We start from the raw sequence: 20,758 nt of genomic DNA on the forward strand, positions 1-20,758 counted from the left end.
GTGTTCTTGCCTTTTGTTTCCTGCAGATAAATTTCCGCTGCAAACCCACCTTCCGTGAAGCGGGCTGCAGGAACATCCGAGAGGTGGGTGTTGTGCGTCGACCCGCCACTCTGGGTGGGGGGGGGGCTGTTTGTGCCGTGAGTCATTTGTGCGATTTGTTACGCAGTAATTCCCCTCGTTATTTGTGAACTTGGGCTATCCGCTATTTTGGCTGCCCAGCGAATCGCATCTGTAACTCGACAAGGACTGCTGCGCTGAGAGAGGGGGAGAGGAAGAAAGCGATGAGAGATAAAGTGACGAGAGAGAAAATGACGAGGTAAACAGATGTGTTATTATGAAAATGTTCGCGTGTTTAATGGCGTATGTATTAATTTAAGGTAAGTAATTAATTAGGTCAATATCATTATCGGCGACATTTTCTATTCACGAGCATCTCTGGAACGTATCCCTCGCGCATAACGAGGGAATGCTGTATGCGCCGGTTTGTCGCACGCGTGATACGCTGTGCAGCTTCGATGCGTGCGCACGTTATTTTGTCTTCGTGTATGTGAAAGCGTATACGAGCAGAAATTCCGCGTCTCTCCACATGTTTTATTTGCAAGATATGTTTCGGTTCATGGGCCTGTTGGCTTTGCAGGCCAATTTTGTCTGGCAGTGTCGTCCTTGCAAGCAAGCAAGTAAGGGCTAGATCGGTTTTGACCTTGAAGTTCTCATCAGCAACATTAGGCTTGTTAACCGATATAAAAATAGCAGACATCATTGGGAAGAGCACTCTATTTAAAGTCTGGCAGTAGTTTACGTGCAGGCATTATTGTATAAAATGTAACCTGTATGTACGTATAGGCAATAGTTAGATTTAGTAGAATCGCAAAGTGTACGTATGTATGTTGAACTTCTTTCGCACCATACGTAGCCAACTGTGGTAATCGGAGGTGCGGGGGAAGAACAAAAAACCAAACACAAAAAAGCAGTTCTAAAGAGATGAGTTTTCAATCAAGATTTGAAAGTGTGTGTAGCTCCAGTGGCTTCCTAGTATCAGAATGAAGAGCATTCCAGACAGCTGCAGAAGCGCATCTGAGTGGCACTTCGTGTGACTAGTAATTCCCACCAATTCAGACTGATTCACAGGGAGGTAATGTGTCCAGATTTCCTGATAAGGGATAAGCGCTCACAAATTACCACGGTGCCCCACGTACTCAGACAAATGACTTTGCCATCCGCACTGGGATGGTGATGGGGAGTTTAGTTTTGTGTACGTGTCAAGCCGCTGACTTATTGCAGAAATAAGCAATGTTTTCTAAAAACGACGTGATCATCTGCAAAATTGCACCGCGTATTTGTGTTATTAAGATGACCAAAACGTTGACTGCGAGGTGGCCTCATTTGTGGGTCTGCCCACCTACGCTCGTGTTACGGGGCCTCATCTGCCAGAATGTGTTGGCAACAGCGCCGCTGATTTCTCGGGCCTGCGTTGGCAGCTGCGTTAGAAAGCGCAGGCTGGAAAGACTATCCCACCGTTGGCACCAATAAAGTCCGACTTAATAAGCCGAGCTATCGCGCGATCGCATTTTCCCACGAGGAGTAAGTGGAAAGGCAATGATCCGGGTCGCGAACGTGATCCCCGGTGGCGGCACGGTGCTCTTACAGGCTCGTGAAACGGGTCGCGTGAAAGGTGCGCTCGTACACGCAGACTCTACCCACGCAATTCACGGTGCAGTTTATGGATTCGGAGCGCGGCGTCGAAATGCGACCGTGTGTCAAGATGCTGCGCGAAAACGGCGCGACGTTCGTTGGGGATTGAAGAAAAGTAGGCGTAGGCACCCAGAGCTCTCTCTAGTCGGGGCGCTTCTATCCGCCGTGGCGTGAGTGGAAGGGTGGGAGAAGAGGAATATCTTAAACCTGGCCTTGAGTAACAACCAACATCGCATCCGTATAGCTCCTTTCAGGACAAAGGCCCCTGAAAAACTGGGATGATATAAAAACAACTTATTGTTCATAAAGATATTACAAAAAAAGACTTGTTGAACACACACGTTTTCGGGAGTGATGTAACGATGGACGCTGAATCTGCAGATGTCGCTGAGGTGGCTAAGGAGTTCTCAGGCTTGGGAGCCGAATATGAAACGGTTCGATCTGGCGAGCGCCTCGTCAACGGAGTAAACGGCTGGGGACGTTACGAGACGGGAGATCGGTTGGGTGAGGGGGAGAACTATTGTTGCGCATTGCGAGTTACAAAGTAGAACTTTGAAGGCGACTAAGAAGACGAAGGCAGATTTCTTAAGACTTTGTCAACAAACTCTGGCGGCAGCATCAGCAATTTGCACAACATGTAGCCGGTGCAATTTCTTGGTGGACATCCCAATAAAGAGAGCATTGTTGTGGTCACATTGGCATGAAACAAACGAGGGCCTACAACAAACGGTCGACAGCGTGGACGGCCGTTGGGAGGGAAGTCAGGGGCAGGAGAGCAGAGCCTGTGACCTCCTTAATCAGCGGGTCACTCCACACAACGTGTGCAGCTATAGGGAGGACATTAGGGGGGGGTTGGAGGCGGGATGGGGAACACGGCTTTCAGTTCCACGTTGTTGTTTGTGGGTTTTTTTACGAGGCGACAGATGCACACGTGGGCCGTCGTCGAGTGAGTAAACGAGACTGCGGTTCGAAGTGGCGTTTTTATCAAACCTGCTGCTGCCACCAGATGGCGGAATTGAAAGCCACGCAGCTCGTCTCGAGGGAAATAGGCTATTGCCTGGCAGCCCAGCGCTGTTACATTTGTCATCCGCAAATTACGCGTTGCCCTCCTGCCGGTTCGAGCAGTCAGTCGGTCGGCCGCGCGATTTTCCCTCTGCCGCCGCATGGGTATGGCTGCGAGCGTGGCAAGTCAGGAGCACGGAGTGCGTCCGTTTGCAAGCGGCAGCTGTGTCCATGAGTGGCACTGTAACCTTTTGCAGTTTTGCCGTTGCCCCACTGAGGAGAGACGATACAGCCGTTCCGGTTTTGTGGCGTTAACCAAAAGCACCTGATACAACTTGATAAAGTGCCACTGAAACCGTACACTTTTTTTTTTAAAACACCGTTTCCTTTTTGAATGCCGGTGTTAGCTGCCAAGTCGGCTGTGGCCCCTGCGGCTATTTGGGTATAATTCCCCTACAGCAGGGTTCTTCGGTTGACAATCCCACTAAGGCCAAATCTGGCTCGCGAAGGCCCTTGGGGAGAGGCCCACCAGCAGTATGTGGCTCGCCGAGACGCAGAGACAACAGATTTGGGGAGATGTAACCGAGATGACGAAACGATGGAGAGGAGGTGTGAGCTCGAGTGATGAAGCGCCGCCGCATGTTTGTGGCCAGGCGCGCAAACGTTGTGACGGCACAGCACCGTGTGATGTCATGACGTCCACATTTGACACTGCGATGTTCCGCGGCCTGCCAACGCACGCTTATTTTACGACGTGGGCACCCCCCCCCACTCCCCACCAGAGAATACAGCGCCGGCTGCCGCTGCAGAGAATTCCACCGGAACACTGAAATCTCTCGAGGAAGCGTCCGCTTGTCCATTTTACGACACATCTCACGCTCTACTTCTCCGCACCCAGTGACGTAGCGAGGGCAGGTCACAGGTCGGGCAGGGGAGGGTGGGGTGGGCAAGGCGTGCGGTGGGGGGGGGGGCGTTTCAGGCACCCCTTCCGGGGGGCCACTGCCCCCCATTGTGTAGCAGAATTGTTGGAAACGAAGCAACTTACGTAAAACTATACTTTTTTTTTATTTTGACCAGGTAAGGCCCCACTGAGCTACCATGTAGCTCTTTCTCAGAAGCGACCTGGCCACAAATGATAGCTTAGTAAAGTGGCTTATTGCGTGGAAATTTATAGCAGCCAAATACTCTAGACGCGTTTTGATTCTAAATGTGGAGCGAAAAACCGGAGGACCCGGAGAAAAATTCACATGACCTACAGGGAGAGAGACACGCAAACTCCAAATATACAGCAGGCGTTCAGGGTCGGGATGAAACCCACGAGCCTCCTGCACACCAGGCGAGGGAGATAACATCTCGGCACTGCCGCCACGCAATTGCTTTGGTGAGGCGCTTCTCTGTGCACCAGCGGGAATGAGCGTGTGTAGCCGATGGTGATTCTGGACGCTTGTTCTCCTGGATATTTTTGGAGCCTCCAATGGCTCATTTGGATGTTTTACAACGCTGCGTCCTGTTTTGAAACGCCGATGAAAACCAAAACCGCAGAACGTCTGCAAAAAAAGGTCCCCCGTTGGACAATCATCGTGCTAATCGCGCCGTGCGCAATGTCTCTGGCCTGCAAATCTCTTATCGCAATTGAGCGCTTGATGTGCACTGTTCCGAACGAGGCTCATTCCTCGAAAGGCATCGGCCAATTATGCATATTTTTAAAAATCTTCTATGCTCACCAGTACGACATGAAATCAGTGCGTACGTTACCTTCAAGTTGTATATCGCTCCCCGTTCAACCGTGGCGCTACCATCGCAATGTTGTCAATTCGCCAGCAGAGGGCAGGGCTCGCTGCTAATTTGACACATCCTACAAAATGCTGCTCCTGCACAGTATTGCCCTTTACAGCAATACTGTGCATCCCACGTCCCAATATATATAAAAGCAACAGTGTATTCAGCAGAACTCATTTGCAGTGGCTGTCTGTCTTAGCCTGTGACGTGTACTTATTAATGAGCTGGCCTTCCTTCACCAGTCTTCCTCAAGCCTGCCCGATGCCAAATCTGGCCTCCAAGAGGAAGACGTTTTTGCTCTCTGACCCCTGCCAGTCCAACTGTGGCGCTATCCGTGACCACACAACCAGTGGCACGAGATAAAGCACAGCGGCACTGACGATGCTTTGTGTGGTGATTTATGAGTCGATGATGGGGGGTCGTGGAGAGGCGGAGACCTCTAAGGTCGCATCTCCGAGGTGCAAAAAAACCAAGACATATCTTGGGAAGAAGAATATCTCGCTGTGCCATGAGAGGGGGAGAAGTACGTGTCAATGCATTGTCTTGAGTGGTGTATTATTGTTGTTATCGCCGTGCAAATGACAGAAACCGAGACTTTTAATGTCCCGGGAAGACGTAGAGATTTCCAACAGCTGATGAGATGTCTATTGTGGAAGCTGGGTGGTGTGATGGTGGTGGAATTGCTGATGAGTTGTGCGTTGTGGAAGCTAGGTTATTGTGGTGGCGGTGTGTTCGCTGATGAGATGTCTGTTGTGGAAGCTAGGTGGTGTGGTGGTGGTGAGCTTGCTGATGAGCTGTGCGTTGTGGAAGCTAGGTTATTGTGGTGCGCGGTGTGTTCGCTGATGAGATGTCTATTGTGGAAGCTGGGTGGTGTGATGGTGGTGGAATTGCTGATGAGCCGTGCGTTGTGGAAGCTGGTGGTGTGATGGTGGTGGAATTGCTGATGAGCCGTGCATTGTGGAAACTAGGTTATTGTGGTGGCGGTGTGTTCGCTGATGAGATGTCTGTTGTGGAAGCTGGTGGTGTGATGGTGGTGGAATTGATGATGAGCTCTGCATTGTGGAAGCTGGGTGGTGTGATGGTGGTGGAATTGCTGATGAGCTGTGCGTTGTGGAAGCTGGGTGGTTGTGGTGCGCGGTGTGTTCGCTGTTGAGATGTCTGTTGTGGAAGCTGGTGGTGTGATGGTGGTGGAATTGCTGATGAGCCGTGCGTTGTGGAAACTAGGTATTGTGGTGGTGAGCTCGCTGTTCCAGTGTTTGTTAAGCATATGGCTTTAAGCCCACAAATTGATCCACGCTGCTACGACGCTGAAATTCTCATCACGCAGAGATTGACGTTGAAGTGCAGTACAACACTTTTGTGCGTGCTCTTTTATTCGAGCAAAGCTGCAGCAACATGAGGCAACTGGCAGAAGTAGGGTCAAAATTCAACCAAACCCCCTTGAAACGCTTGACAGTCTAACATTCAACAATATCACGTGGTCGCAACAACAAACATTGTAAAGGAAAATGCATCTCGCAAACGCAAGTGAGACAAAAGACGAATAGAATTAAGTGGATAATATGTTACGAACAGTTTTCTCTGACCAGTAAACTCCATCTCGTGCCTCTGTGTCTTGCGTCGCCATGGCAACTGTTGCCGGGGTGCAGGTGACGTCGGGAGATGTGCCGGAGGAAGAGCGCTTACACGGCACGCCGTTTGTAAGCCGGCTCGATTTGTCCGAAGAGATAGCGCGCACACCCTTATAACGTGTCTCTGCTGCTCGCCGGATGTTAATAAGCCAGGCTTGTACTCCCCGTTAGCCGCTTGAACGGTCGGCACGGACAGAACAATGCGAGCACGTTGCCTGCCCCCCCCACACCCCCCGATTGATTCTCTGTGCAGTTTGTGGCGTTAATAATTTGTAATAATCCACGAATGTGGTTGACAATCGCAGCTCCGCTTAAGGTCGTTGGACCTTGTTGATCCGAGCAGAGGAGCTTGCGCGGACCTTGAGCAAAGACGGGGGGGAACCCCTTGTCGGTCCATCGACCGTGGAAATTGGAAAATTTCGCGAGTGGTATAAATTGACGCGTTGTTTCGTGAAATTGTAAAAGTGAAGAGTTTGATTTTTTCTTTTTCTCTCTTCATCATTTTATTTCATCGCAGCATGGGAATTTCCAAAACACGATTCGGTGTCTCGTGGAAAACAAAATTCTCATGTTATTTTTTTCTTTCATTTGCGCAACGTCGTAACAAGTGGGCACACGCATATCCGCTGGAGTTGCATCGAAAAGCCATCGACTTGAGTCTCTTTGCTCACAAGACGGCGCCTGTCACGATGAAAAAGGATGTGAAAAATATAGTCTTGGGTGATTTGAGATTAATGCCAAAAAAAAAAACCTAAGTTCTGCTTTGCTCGCTCCCCACGTTTCCGTAGAGGTTCGCGAAGGAAGAAAATTGTTGGTTTTTTAAAAGAACACGCCTACCCCTAATGCCTCTCTGCACCCTCTAAGCATTCATCTTTGTTTGTTTCCTAAAGGGCAACGTCGTATAATAAGGAACAAATTGTAATATTCCCAATGCATGTGTGTCAGAGTAAATTACGTTTAATTACTAAATTAATATTAAATTACCTATCGAATTACCCTGAATGCACCCGCCTCTTATCAGAGGTGGATTGAGCATGGTCATTGCCTGGATGGGTGACAACCAATGCATTACCACACTGTAGGCATATCGCTATGAGGGCCGGGAGATGGTAGTACAGCAATGGGTTCAGTCCACAAAGAGATTTGGTCCACTCACAACATCGAAGTCTGCCTGTGGATTAAATCCATCTGTGTGGAGCTTTGGGAGCCAGCCTCACGTATATTGCTTGGGTTTTCTCCCGAGTGCCCTGGTTTTTTCTCACATACCAAGCATTCATTAATGGGATCGGCCAAATATCTGAATGGTATGACCCTCCTGAAAAAATAGTTTTGGGGCTCGGCGAAGCATTTCTTAGAAATTCATTGCTGTTAAACTAGTGTGTGTGTGCGCATTGAATATCATTTTTTCAAGGTAACGTGTCAGTGTTAATTAGGCAGTGTAATTATTTACGATGTAACTGCATGTAAGCAGCCATTTGTCAGTCCACTGTTGGATGAAGAGTTCCCCACGTCTTGTCAGCCGTCTGGGTTGTTTCACCATATTTCACCACGCTGGCCAGGGCGGTGAAGGGGATGCGCCCAGGGCCGGTTGCCACGGTTGCGTGGATTTTTTTTCTCCAGGTCCTCCGGCTATTCCCTCCAACATTTAGAATCGACGTGCGTTTAGAGTATTTGACTGCTCGAAATTTCCACACGATGATAAGCCACTTCGTTGGGTTATCATTTGTGGCCAGGTCGCTCCTGAAAAAGAGCTACATAGTTAGTTGGGCCTTACCTGGTAAAACACAAAATTGTTTCGTTTTCATAGTTAGTTTTCAAATATCACCATCCACTGCTGTTAGCCATGGTCGAGAATGGAACTCGGGCCGACCACAGTGCCACCACTTCATCCCCATTCCGGGTACACACCACTTGTCTATGAAATGTTGGTAGATTTATCTCTCTGCATAGCAATGAATTCAGAGCTGAAACCATTGAGTGCATGCAAATTTACTTTTGTTGTCTTGCAACGTTCTTGTACCCAATTTGGCAAAGGAATGCTTTTAACTTTTAGGGACAGGAGCCTTCTGTGGTACATGGAATTCTTATTAGTAGTAGTATCATTGTCATTTATGATGACGCTTGTTTGCAGAGTTTCAAGACTTATTTTTTGGTTCAGGAGGGTCCTGCATTTAGGGGGAAATGTTGCCGCGTGTAATCCCAGTGGAGTAATTTTCAGCTAATTTATTTTAGATTTTGGGATGTTTGGCCAATACTTGTTACATTGTGTTTTTTGAAAACATTTTTTTAGCCAAGCCCTTGGAAGCGGGACTTTTTTTTTTATCTCATTGCACGTTTTTTTTTGTAATCTACATACACTACTTTCATGAAGTCCTCACAGAAATGTTGTCAGGTCATAATGCAATGCCCTCTCTTGGCAGGCAATTGCTTGATTGCCCCGAGCCAATACTCATGCGAAATAGCCGCGTATATCTGACATTCTAATGACCGCCGAAAGAGGATCAACTGTATCCCGGCGCATTACCCAAATGACGCGTAAAATCGCAAACGGAACGACCTCGGTGTAATTCTGTTTTAATTAACTGTGCCACTTATGTCTGCCACTGGGGAAGGCAAGAATAATACTAATTCGAGCACGATGTGTGTAAATGTTTAGCGGAGAGGGTCCAATGATCAGTGAAATGTCATTCTTCCAGCCATTAAATTATCGTGATGATCTCACAATGGGCAACGGGGATCATATTAATGATTTTTTTGCTAACCTGGTGCTCCATTAGTGGGGCCTGTAATTTTGTGAGAGTAATTAGTGGGTTGTCTTGCCCGTCGAGTTGACAGCATTTCAGCCAAATGATTACGGAATTAATATTCCGAGCGTGGAGCAATTTGGCTTCCGGCAAGCGCCAGCTTTGCTTGACATCGGGTCGTGTCAGATTTGATTCCCCCCCCACCAACCCCCCCACCTCCAAAAATATTTACTTTTATTACTTTTAATACAAAGTCCTGCTCCGATTTCATTGCAGCCATCCTTTGTGCGCCACCACTGGGTCCATCGGAGGAGGCAGGACGGGAAGTGCAAACAGTGCGGAAAGGTGAGAGCAATTTGGGCACTGTCACCCAGATTTGGGACATTTCGATGGGCAAATTTTAGCCTGCGGCCAAGAACGGGTCCGGACTCGCTCTGATGTCACACCAGGGTTATTTTTCCCATGAAGTGCCGGCTTGGAATGACGGTCGCCCCGAGGTTTGTATTTTTCACACTTTGACAAGCGCAAGTGAATTGGAGGTGGCACGTTGGTGGCTTGGGACTCGGGAGCACTGGAGCTTGGCCACAGCTTTGGATCCTTGGTTGTCGAATCTAGGATTTGACAAACTGGGTTCTCAAGTGTATGCGAATTGATGCAAAAAAAACCATCACGTTAAATTTGGTTCCTTTTTTAATGTGCCAAATTCCACCTACGATCGTTCTACAATTTTATTTGACTGACATTCGGCTAATACCTCCGTAGCGTGGTGTTGGGGAAAGATTTGCCAGCACTGTTAATGTATGAATTAAAAAAGGCAACTTTTTTGGGGGTGCACTCTCAGCAGTAGTTCTGTGAAATCCCCTTCTAAGCGCCCATTGTCTTAACGCGGGGTGACACACTGCTCACTGCGGAAGTCCCGTAGGAACGCTTTATCGCGTGGCATGGGCAGATGTAGCGACGATTGGAATACATTTGGAGGAAAAGACGAAGAAAAAAACACTGCAAATGAACATGATGTCGTTTTGAAGAAATGCTCTGAATACCGGAGCAGCCTGACGTTCTGCTCTGTCCCTTGCAGGGTTTCCAACAGAAGTTCGCATTTCACAGCAAGGAGATTGTCGCAATCAGCTGCTCTTGGTGTAAACAAGCGGTATGTATGGAGGGCCTTCCATTCGTTCACTCACCTATACTTCCGCGACGGCTACTTGCGTTGTGGCCGAAACGTCGTGACAATTATTTTATTATGTTTAATTTTTATTATTTTATTATTTCCCTTCTATGTGACTTTACCGAAAGAACCAAGACGATGAATCCCTGCAGTCACGAAAGCTTTAAATCGATACTTTCTGCTTCATTTCGTTAGCCCGAGTGCAACATTGGCCTTCCGAACGTTCGTTTTACGGTTTATATGAACACCGGATCGTGATTTGTTCTCGCAGGTAGTACGACTCAATGCGTGACTCTTGGTTGTATCAATTTAATCGATGGCATAATGCATAGTTTCTGCTATGACCGTGGGTTTGGCACTCGCAAAAAACACAGGGGTTTCAGCTTACCTTACAATCCTCACGGATGGCTCCCGTCTTCATCGCATTACTATTTAAGTGCGTACACGTGGTTAATTTCACGAAGTGATCGTAATTATCCTTGCTTACCTTGATACGTTTACTCCCACCGTTGATCGAGTGAGAGTGGGGTGAGCCAGCGAAGATGAAGGCGGACGTGTTCTTTTTCTGTGCTGCAAAATTTTCTATTTTTGGTCCAAGGATAATTAATGAATGTGTTCATTTTCCCATCTATTAATGTATAATTCGAATGAGGTTTTTTGATAAAGGAGATGCTATCATTCATAAGTCTTACACTCTCCTTTTCAATCATCTTCCCCAGAATTATAAAAAAAGATTCGGGAATTTGATTGATTGTGTCCATGTGCATATATTGAGATAAACGGTTTTGCCTGGAACTTTCCTGAGGCTACGTTGCCATGAAAGCTCCCGGTGTCGTTGGACCTCGGAAGATAAAGCCGTTTAAACCCTGACTTGATGATCGCCCGGCTGACCACCAGCGACAACCACGCGGTGCAGGCGTGGGGCCTACGAGGTAGCCACAAGATGTCGACACAGTCATGGGTTCAGTCCTCGAGATGATTCGTGAGAGAGACACCTGTGTGGAGATTTGAGATGAGGCCTTCCAGGGAAATAGATAGAATAATGGTTCAAATATAATGGTATAAAATATAATCCAGAACGAAATGGTTGAAACGGGTTAATCTAACTGGTTAAAATATAGTCTGTGTCACTTTGGCAGTGCACGAGTGCATGATGACCTTGACATGTCGTGTCCATCATGAGAGTTGTTCGACCATATTTGATCACATTACCCAGTGGGGTGTTGGCAAATTGGAGGGTGCAGGGGTGGGGGTGGGGGTGCGATAGGTTCAGGTGACCGCTCGCCACTGCCACGACCGGGAATCGAACTCGGCTCGCCAGGTCCGACGCTCGGCGCACGAACCTCTTCGCCCCGGGTCACGGACAGGTCCGTTGTCGCTGTGGCTGCGCGTGGCTCTTCTCCGTGTTGAATGCTGCCCGTCGTCTCCCCGCTCCGCAGTACCACAACAAGGTGTCCTGCTTCATGCTGCAGCAGATCGAGGAGCCGTGCTCGCTGGGAGCGCACGCCGCCGTCATTGTGCCTCCCACGTGGGTCATACGCATGCGGAGGCCGCAGGTACTAGAGTGCGCACGTGCGTGCACGTGTGTGCGTGTGTTTTCGTGTGTGTGTGTATGTGCGCGTGTGTGTTTTCGTGTGTGTGCGTATGTGTGCGTGGGTGTGCGTGGGTGTGCGTGCGCGCACGCGCGCATGTGTGATTGAGAGCGAGCGTGCGCGCGCAAGAGTTGGACCATGTGTGAGCGAGCGTGTGTGAGTGTGGGGGGGAGCGGTAGTGTAGCAGTTAGCGCGCTGCGCTATGAACCTCGCGATCCCGGGTTTTGATTCCTGCTCACGGCCACTAACACCAGTGACGACTCAAATGAGCACCCGGTGCGATGTGTAAATATTGGCACTACGAAGACAAAGGCGGGTGGGCGGGCGTGGTGCTGGCCACCCACCCCCTCGTGTGCCGTGCCATGCCTTCATAGGTGCTCACTAACAGCACTTTCTCCGATAGTATGTTAAGGCTACACGGAGGATCTCTGTCTATGTGAGTGTGCGATAGTGAATGAGCATGTTGTGACTTATGCAAGGGGCGATAGTGTAATGGTGAGTGCGCTGATCTTTTAACCTGGCAACCCCAGTTTGATTCCCGCTCACAGCCAGCATCGGTTATCTTGCATCAGACATCACATCCATATCCCCAAATCTAACTCTCCAATCCTGGTTTTCCTTATTTTCTTTTTTTCACGGTAATGTGTCTTAAGCACGTGCCTTTGATGCTATCTGTGGCGCCTCGTGGCCCCATTGTGGAACTTAGAATGCGCTGTAAATGATAAGATGTATCTCACTTGTGCCTACAAGGATTTTTTTTAGATGAATAAATGAATAATGAATTTGTGAATTGTAGTTCCGAGTCGAGCGGTGAATGCGAATTCCGTCGGCAAGGTCACTACGAAAATAACACCGCCCCGGCCGTCGGCTTGACATCCCAGCTGTGAAACATTTTAAATGGCTTTCCCAGCACGTGGAGAAAAACGTCGGACATCGTGCCAATGCAAACGCACGGCACAACCCGAAAACACGTCGGAGAGCCGTGCAGTGCAGCAGCGAAAACCTACGCAGCAGTAACATTTTGTGGTCGCATGGATTTTTCTCCGCGTCCTCCGGTTTTCCCCTCCACATTCAGTAAATTTCCACGCGATAAGCCACTTCGTTGTGCTACCATTTGTGGCCAGGTTCGCTTCTGAAAGAGATCAATAAAGCTCAGTTGTCCTTACCTGCTAAAATAAAACAAAAGAGATACATCAAATCGATCATTGCTGCTCTTGTTGCTTTTGCAGAACTCCTTCAAGTCATCAACGAAGAAGAAAAAGCGGACCTCCTTCAAGCGAAAGCCCAGCAAGAAAGGCATGGATGTAAGTGGGGACACGCGGCTGCGCTCGGGGGCCTGTTTACCTTCGCGCCGCGGTGTTACATGTCGATGAAGCGGCAGCTCATGTAAAACACGCCATCAATAATTCACACTCCCCCGCAGTGGTTGCAGTTAAATTATACATCAAAGTCAATAGGGTATCGTAATAAAGACGTACAATAATTTTTTCCCCGCACGCACGCGCGCGCGCGCCTACTTACAAAAAACAATCTGCGCGTGTCTGTGCATTGGAGGATCCACGCGGCCGCTTCAAAAATCTTGTGTTCGCCTGCCTGTGGTTTTTTGTTTTTTTGTGCTTTGAGGAGCAGGAAAGCAAGTGGCGACCATTCATCATTAAACCCCTCCCCTCTGCGCTCACGAAGCCCGTGTTGATTTTCATCAACCCCAAGAGCGGAGGGAACCAGGTAAGGAGAGTGGTGGATTGCTGCTGCTTTGCAGGCCGTGCTTTTGGTGTGGGCTGGGTCGCCTTTTTTTTTCTCCCCAAACGCGATTCCGCTAGGGGGCGCCAGCTGATCGTTCATGGAACGCGCACAACAGGGGACCGTGACTGGCTCGCTTCCAGAGGTCGCAAACGGGTTTTGATCCCTTATCCGTACCCGGCCGCACCAGGGTCGCAAACGGGTACCCGTACCTGGCCGTACCCGTACCCTACCCGTACCCGGCCGGGTAGTAAGGAGAAAGCAGCTTGGAACAGCTTTGTCGCAGTGGTTCGTGGCTTCCTGGGCAATCACAAGGTCGAAAACTATGTGGAGCTGGTTGAGACTCTGGTGAAGAACTACGGCACAATGGGCTGTAGGATGTCTCTCAAAGTCCATATTCTTGATGTTCATCTTGATAAATTCAAGGAGAACGTGATGGGAGACTACATTTGGGGGCTGATTCGTGAAAGTGATTTACAGTTTAATCGTAAATCTCGAAAAACTACCCACTTCTAAATCTTTAGTACTCATTTTTGCATTACTTTAGGATAAATACATGTTATTTTTGATTCATATGTTGTTTTTTTCTGACTTTATGTGAACGAAAAGACACAAATTCGCCCGTTTTCTCACTGAAAATAGGTAAATTTCTAAATATCGCTGTCCTGGTCACAAAAGCAAAGTTTATGGGGAATAATAGCATTTTTTATACTTTTTAGGCATAAGCAATTAAAAAAATAACACTTACTTCCCAGGGACAAAAATTGCGTGACATAGTGTAATTAATCGATGTTTTAAATACCCACCAGTGGCTGTGTGTTTGGTGGGGGGGGGGGGGTGAATATAAGATTGATAAGTTAAATGTTGCCATTATCCAGCAAAGTCATTGGCCACATTTCCTAAAAGTGATTAAGCAATTGAAATTGGAACAAGTGTTTTTTTTTATAACACGAACTAATCTTGTTGCATGTACGCTAGTGGCCTTTTTAAATTGTAAAACGTTAACGATGATTCATTTCAGTTTGCGTGGTTGCCGGCTGCCTTGAAATAAAATTAAGGGTTTAAGAACACGCGGCTCGCAAACGTAAAGTTACAAGTTCAAATCCCGGTCGGGGTTCAGGCCAGAACCCTTCATTCTCCCAGGGTTGAATAAAATAATTACCACTTTGAGGTGCAGTCAACAGCAGTTGTCCTACGAGTAGACTCGCCCCTGCCACAGGAATGTGGAGTGTCCACCGTAGGTTCAAGGCTGTAATACGCGGGAGGCGGGGCACGGCCACGTGCTCAGGTTGAGCAGGAGACCGCTTCCACTCGACTGCCACGAAGGGCGACGAGCGTCCTGACGCGCGGACACTCACCGCCACTGCGATCTGTTTTTGTGCCTCAGGGGACGAAGGTCATGCAGACGTTCATGTGGTACCTCAACCCCCGGCAAGTCTTCGACCTGTCAAACGGTGGCCCCAGGGACGCGTGAGTTTTGCAGCACCCATATTTTGTCTTTTCTCTCTCTCTCTCGCTGTCTCTCCTCACGGTCAACCACGACTTGCCCGCGAGCTCTGCCTGCCGGGTCGCGGCACGCACGGCTGCTTTTCTTTTGAAGACGCGCGAATCGCGTTAGCTCAGCCGGCGGGGGTTGGGGGGGGGAGGTTGGTGGGGGGCTATGGACAGTGATCATGCAACTTCGTCACGCCCCCTAGGAATTAAGGCGACGACGCGGCCAATCCCGACGCCCGTCGGAACGCCCCCGCGCCCGCTTCCTTTGAGGGGAACGTCGCGCGTCGCAACGGGACTTCGCCTCCCTTCACCTGCCGATCTTGTGGCTCGTGAAACGGCGATCCGGAACTCGGCCCCTGCACGTGACGGCGTAGCGTCCCTGCTGCTGTGATTTCATTAAGAGGGATTCGCCGTGCAGAAAATCAATTTGGCGCCAGTGCGTGCGCGTGTCCGCTTGCTCAATAAGCACTGCTGCTGGGCACTATGCCCAGCTTGCAAATAGCCACAGCCACGGGGACATCTGCTGGGAACGGGTGAACTCCCGTTTCAGTTTTCAATCAGTTTCCCCCCCCCCCCATCCGCAATTTAATGCGCTTGGCCATTATCCGTATTGCAAACAGGGCCCATTAGCAATTTTAATGACATATTAAAAGGTTAATGGGTTGGTGTGGAAGATAAAATGCATTAAAAAAGTAAATTGGTACATTAGTGTGCTCCAACCCACACTTAATATAGACCGCATAATTGGATCATATCGCAACTGTGCTAAATGCCGGAAGTTTTATTTGGCGCTAAGAGAATCGGCCGGCCCGAAAAAGAAAAAAACTTTTTGACGACGAGTTAAAACTTTTCATTGCCACATCGATTGGTAATTTCTGAAATTTGATACCTCGCTGCGGGAATAATCGTAACAACACGCTACGATTGTTGCCCACACCTCCATAGCCCTCGGCGTTCCGTGCGGTGTCTTTCCGTGCTCGTAATTAGCTGCGGGGCGCATCCTTGCAGTTGCCGTGTGTAAAGTGAGAATCACGAAGTTTATACCTAGCGAGGCCCATCGCCACCCCCACTGCCACCACAGCCACCGCCACCACCATCATTACCATCACCACCACAACTACCGCCGTAGCCACCGTCACGACCTGCACCACCACCGTCACCATCTGCACCACCACTACTGCTGATTGGCACAGTTGCCATGTATGATACAAAGAAGTTCTCCACACTTACATACAGCCACCGCTACCACCACCACCACCACGCTCTTTTATTTGCCGATAACACCTTCATATGTAGAGGAATGCAGGTTTTGAGGCGGCGGGGAATGTTGTGCACGCTGGCCGCGTGGGATTGCCTCTCTCAGTTATCACCACCAATGCCATCGGTAACCTCCACCACAATCACTACCACCACTATGACCACCAGGAGCAGCGGCGCCAGAATCAGCGGCACCAGAATCACCAGCAGCCGCGACCAGAAACTGAGGACCATTTACTATGAGAATCAACGCCACTCTTAACACCACTGCGTAGGCTTTTCGCAGCTATGACCTGCGGCTCTCCGATGCGTGTTTCGGTTCTACGGCGTGTTGTTTTACCACGTTGTCCGGTGTTTCAACTCGCGGTATTTGGAAGTTTCTTCATGGTCCGCAATTCGTTTCCTGAAGAAGCTCCCAGCATTTGCAGCGAAACGTCGGACATCGTGCCGAACAACAGCCGGTGCGACCCGAAAGCGCGTCGGATAAGCGCAGTCAGTTCGTCTCTTCATTTCAAAACTGTTGTCTTTTTTGTATCGCTTGGTAACAACGCGGCTCTGTGTTTGCTCAATTTTTTGGAAAGAAAAAAAAGCAGAGACGGCGCGGCGCGTGCGTCGAGGGGAAAGCGTCGCATTAAATTCATGCCGACTCGTGAGTTGCCTCTCGCGCCCATTAGTGCTCGGTCCATTTTTTTTTTAAAGGCAACAGCGGTTGCGTAAATCCGTCAGAATTGCCCAGCAGGATGTTTAAAACACAGCGGCAGATCATTTGTGAGCCACAAGAATTATGCCGCTCTAATTAAATATGTGACACTTTTGTAATGAGTCAGCATTTTTTGGCCTAATGGCTTTCTCCGTGATTCTGGCGTCGATGTCAGACATCCATTGCGTTGTCATTAATTTTACAGACGTACGCTACGCAAAGTAGCTTTCTACTTCTAATTAATTCACGTTTAAATTATTACCGTTAAACGTGAAGCTGACTTGATAATTAAGAGCTGTGAAAACAGTAAAAGGTTAACCATCGTTGTGTCGGCGTTCGCCGCTCACGACGACGTTGGAGATTAAACTTTTAAGACCCAGAAAACTTTACGTCTGAAGCGAGTGACATTAATAGCGCAGACGTCCAATAATAAACCCCGATTACAATTGAGCGCCTTTCATTTCTCCATTATTCACACCCCCCCCCACCCCCTCGCGAGCTGTTCTCTGCCGCCGATGACTGTCGTTTGTGCCTCTCGTGTCTCGCTGCCTTCCAGGCTTGAAATGTACAAGAAGGTTCCGAATCTGCGGATATTGGCTTGTGGCGGGGATGGCACGGTGGGTGAGCCTGCATGCCCTTCCGGCGGACGTTCTCTCTCTCTTTCACCTCGTTCGGTCTCAAGCTTCCCGAGGGGTTGTTTGCGGGGCGAGCGTGGTTTTCCGCGCTGGGTGGGCCGACCGGTCGCCCCTTCTTTCACGGCACTCCATGCTTGCTTGGGCGCAGATTTGACGCGTTTCTCGATGCTTCTGCCGCATATTATCAATGTTTGTCCCACGGCAAAATGCTTTTCCTTGCAAGTTGTTGCTTTTGTGTGAGAGAATAAACCAATACTCTTTGGTTCTTTCGGTAAAGTCACGTAGGTAGAAAAATAAAATATAACAAAAAATAATAGATCACGACATTTCGATCGCAACACAAGCGGTCGTCCTCAGGCAGAAACAATAATCCAGCAGTGGAACTGCTGAACCAGCAAATCAAGATAGAATAAGCCAATGTTACATACATAATCATATTTGTTACTAATACAACTAAACAAAGGCTCATTGAGCAAAATGCACAATTTGCTTGATTGGTTTTCTTGGTTCAAATGTTGACGTGAATATCCTGAAAACAAATATACCGAGGAGCGGTGGTGCAGTGGTTGTGCGCACTGCACTCTGAACCCCCAGTGACCTGAGTTTGACTCCCGGCCATGGCTAGCATCAGCAGCGAGCGATATCTGAATCGGTCGTGGGTCGTCGAACACCGCCGTACCGACCAACCCGTACCGATCGTCGCGGTGAAGTGTGGTAAAACAAAACTCCCATGACCAACACTGCATAGAGACGGAGACATTTTGTCCAGCAGTGAATTGGCAAAGATGCTGAACATGATTCGACTGAAGTTGTTGTCTGTATCCTGTATTGTCTTGGGTTGTGCTCATGCCATTTGTTTTGACCCAATCGTGAAATCCATCTCTCAATTAAATCCACTCCCGGCTTCCCACCACAGCCCTCACCGGAAGTGTCGCTCATGTTACGCACTTGGGAGGTATGATGGGCTGAGCTCATCGTCATTACCATCCGGAGTGGCTTCAGCGATGTCACTTTTTTTTGTAATTCCCTTTTAATAAAAGAGCAGAGTTTATCTTGTAACAAAATACTATTTGTATTTATCAAGAGTCTAAATGTGACTCCATCTCAAGACACCAGTCGTACGAGGGCGGAGGGGGGAAAGAGAGCCTTTGAAGGGTGATTGCTTCATATGTATGTTTTGGAGAGGGAACGGATAAAGAAACGGCGTTGGAAAAAGAGGCCAAGGAGTAGGAAAAACGAACGATGCTCCCTGACGACTCGAATGAGAGGCGAGGGTCCCTAGAGAGAAGAGGAGGAGGAAGCTGAAGATCAGGCAGGATGCTGGGAGCCAGAGACACAGCCTTTGAGCAGAGGGCTAAACAAGAAGAACGATAGAACGACAAACATTTTTCAAAGTTAATAAAAAAGCTTGCTGCTCTACTGTTCTCACCATTGACCTCAGCCGTGACACCACCAGTAATTCCTTGCAACGCCTCTCAATCTCGTACCTGTCTCATCCTCCTGCCGCTGCTGCTGCTCCTCCACCAGGTGGGCTGGATCCTGTCGGTGCTGGACCAGCTGCAGATGAACCCCCAGCCGCCCGTGGCGGTGCTGCCTCTGGGCACGGGCAACGACCTCGCGCGCACGCTCAACTGGGGCGGGGTGAGTGTCGCCATGCGTGGCCCACGCGTGTTCAGGGCCAGGGGGGGGGGGGGGTGGGGCTCTAAGCAGAGACTTAATTTGGGTGTATCGCCTGACAAGCTGCATAACTTCTTAATAGTGTCAGGGTTGTGCGAAGTAATTAGGGGAATTGGACTAGTTGCAATTAAGATAATAGTCCTAGACTTTTTGTGAAGTTTCACCTCGGTTAAATATGCAATATCAAGATGTCATCATGGCCAAAGCCGTTGATAATGATTATTATTACAACAATAATTATTTTTATTACATATCCATGATTCTTTTTCCGGCAGGGTCCTGCATTGGCTTGTCATGTTAAGGTGTGTTCAGCCCAACGCCGGGCTGTTTATGAATGGGGGGGAGAGAAACTGGAGCGCACGCGTGCCACCGCACCTCGCCCGTACTCTCTGCCATGTGGCAGATCCCCGCGGCTACCGTGGGGCGGACGCACGAATCTCCTAACGCTGTTAACGGTTTGCCGGACAGGGCTACACGGACGAGCCGGTCTCCAAGATCCTGTCGCACGTGGAGGACGGCCTCATCGTGCAGCTCGACCGCTGGAACCTCGACCTGCAAAGGAACCCCGACGTGGGCCCCGAGGAGTTTGACGACGGCGTCCAGAAGGTGAGCGGAGGCCCACGTGGCCGAGCCGGCCGGGCGCGCACTCCTGCTCGGCGAACGGCAACGTGCATCATCCGCCGCTTCGCTCTCCCCACCAACCCCCCCCCCCCCCAGGTCCGTAGCTCGGCCCCCCCCGTCGCCTCTTCGTGCTCAGTAATCTGCATCGCACTGATTGGCTGCATCGCTCTCGTCATGTCGCCACTCTCCCTTCCTTCCATTGTTCTCGTTTTTGCTCCGTAGCGCTCATTTTGGTTTTTGTCGCCCCTTGTCGGGTGCTGCGCTCTGGTTAGGTCCGAGCTGCCGCTAGTGCCGTCGACCGTTTTGTCTCCATCGCTCTACGCGCTCTGGTTATCTCCGTCACTTCCACGTCAGCTTCGATGCGCCCGTTAGCTCCGTCGCTCTCGGGAGCTGAAGTACGATTGTCCACCTCGTTGGGTCCACCACAATTGTTCGCTCCATCCCGTATGTAAGCTTCTCTTGCCCATTACCATCAGTTGTTGCCCGTATGAGATGACCCAACAGGTGATTATCCAAAGCTCGACACTTAAACAAGTTAACCGGGCTTAATGAAACTTGACATTTCACAATTTTAGGCACGTTATCACGTCCACAAATTACATCCCCGGTATAATTCTTTTTTTTTGTAAAAGCCATTATCTCGGTTCTGGCAAATCGTCCGATGATGCTGGATGTAATTACCAGCGAAACGTCGCACTTCTCAGATTGTAAATGTTGTGGATTTACTCTCCAACACACCGGTGGGCTGAGGTAGTAACGAATTGGCGTGTTGTTTACGTGACAAACCTTACCTGCTGTGTCAGGCGGTGGAGGGTTACAACACAATACTTACGCGATCTAACCCAAAAACCTTTATTATGAATAATATTGGTCGCGAAAGCTTACGATTTAACAATTTATCCGTATAAATGTAAAAATAAATCAATTAGACATTTTATTTTAAAGTACGGTCTGCGTGTGTGTGTATAGCGGCGGGTGGCGTGTACCACCTAATCTAAGCTGACGTGGCACTGGCCAAGAGTGTGA

General features: G+C 49.2%; 1 protein-coding gene across 11 annotated transcripts in view; it reads left to right on the top strand.

Moving 5' to 3' along the window:
• LOC133350176 (diacylglycerol kinase zeta-like) overlaps positions 1-20,758 on the top strand; it is a 284,717-nt gene that overhangs the window by 158,864 nt on the left and 105,095 nt on the right. For 8 of the 11 annotated variants that reach the window (XM_061564248.1, XM_061564249.1, XM_061564247.1 and 5 more), the window contains 10 exons: positions 27-83; positions 9,125-9,193; positions 9,927-9,998; positions 11,456-11,572; positions 12,838-12,912; positions 13,232-13,333; positions 14,736-14,818; positions 17,356-17,416; positions 18,962-19,075; positions 19,580-19,717. In XM_061564248.1, the coding sequence (XP_061420232.1) occupies positions 27-83; positions 9,125-9,193; positions 9,927-9,998; positions 11,456-11,572; positions 12,838-12,912; positions 13,232-13,333; positions 14,736-14,818; positions 17,356-17,416; positions 18,962-19,075; positions 19,580-19,717 (888 nt within the window). The remainder of the gene's footprint in view (positions 1-26; positions 84-9,124; positions 9,194-9,926; positions 9,999-11,455; positions 11,573-12,837; positions 12,913-13,231; positions 13,334-14,735; positions 14,819-17,355; positions 17,417-18,961; positions 19,076-19,579; positions 19,718-20,758) is intronic. The other 3 variants (XM_061564243.1, XM_061564242.1, XM_061564246.1) reach the window with 1 other exon arrangement.

The sequence above is a fragment of the Lethenteron reissneri genome, chromosome 33 (genome assembly GCF_015708825.2).
Source record: "Lethenteron reissneri isolate LAM-NWPU_2019-01 chromosome 33, ASM1570882v1, whole genome shotgun sequence".
NCBI lineage: Eukaryota > Metazoa > Chordata > Hyperoartia > Petromyzontiformes > Petromyzontidae > Lethenteron > Lethenteron reissneri.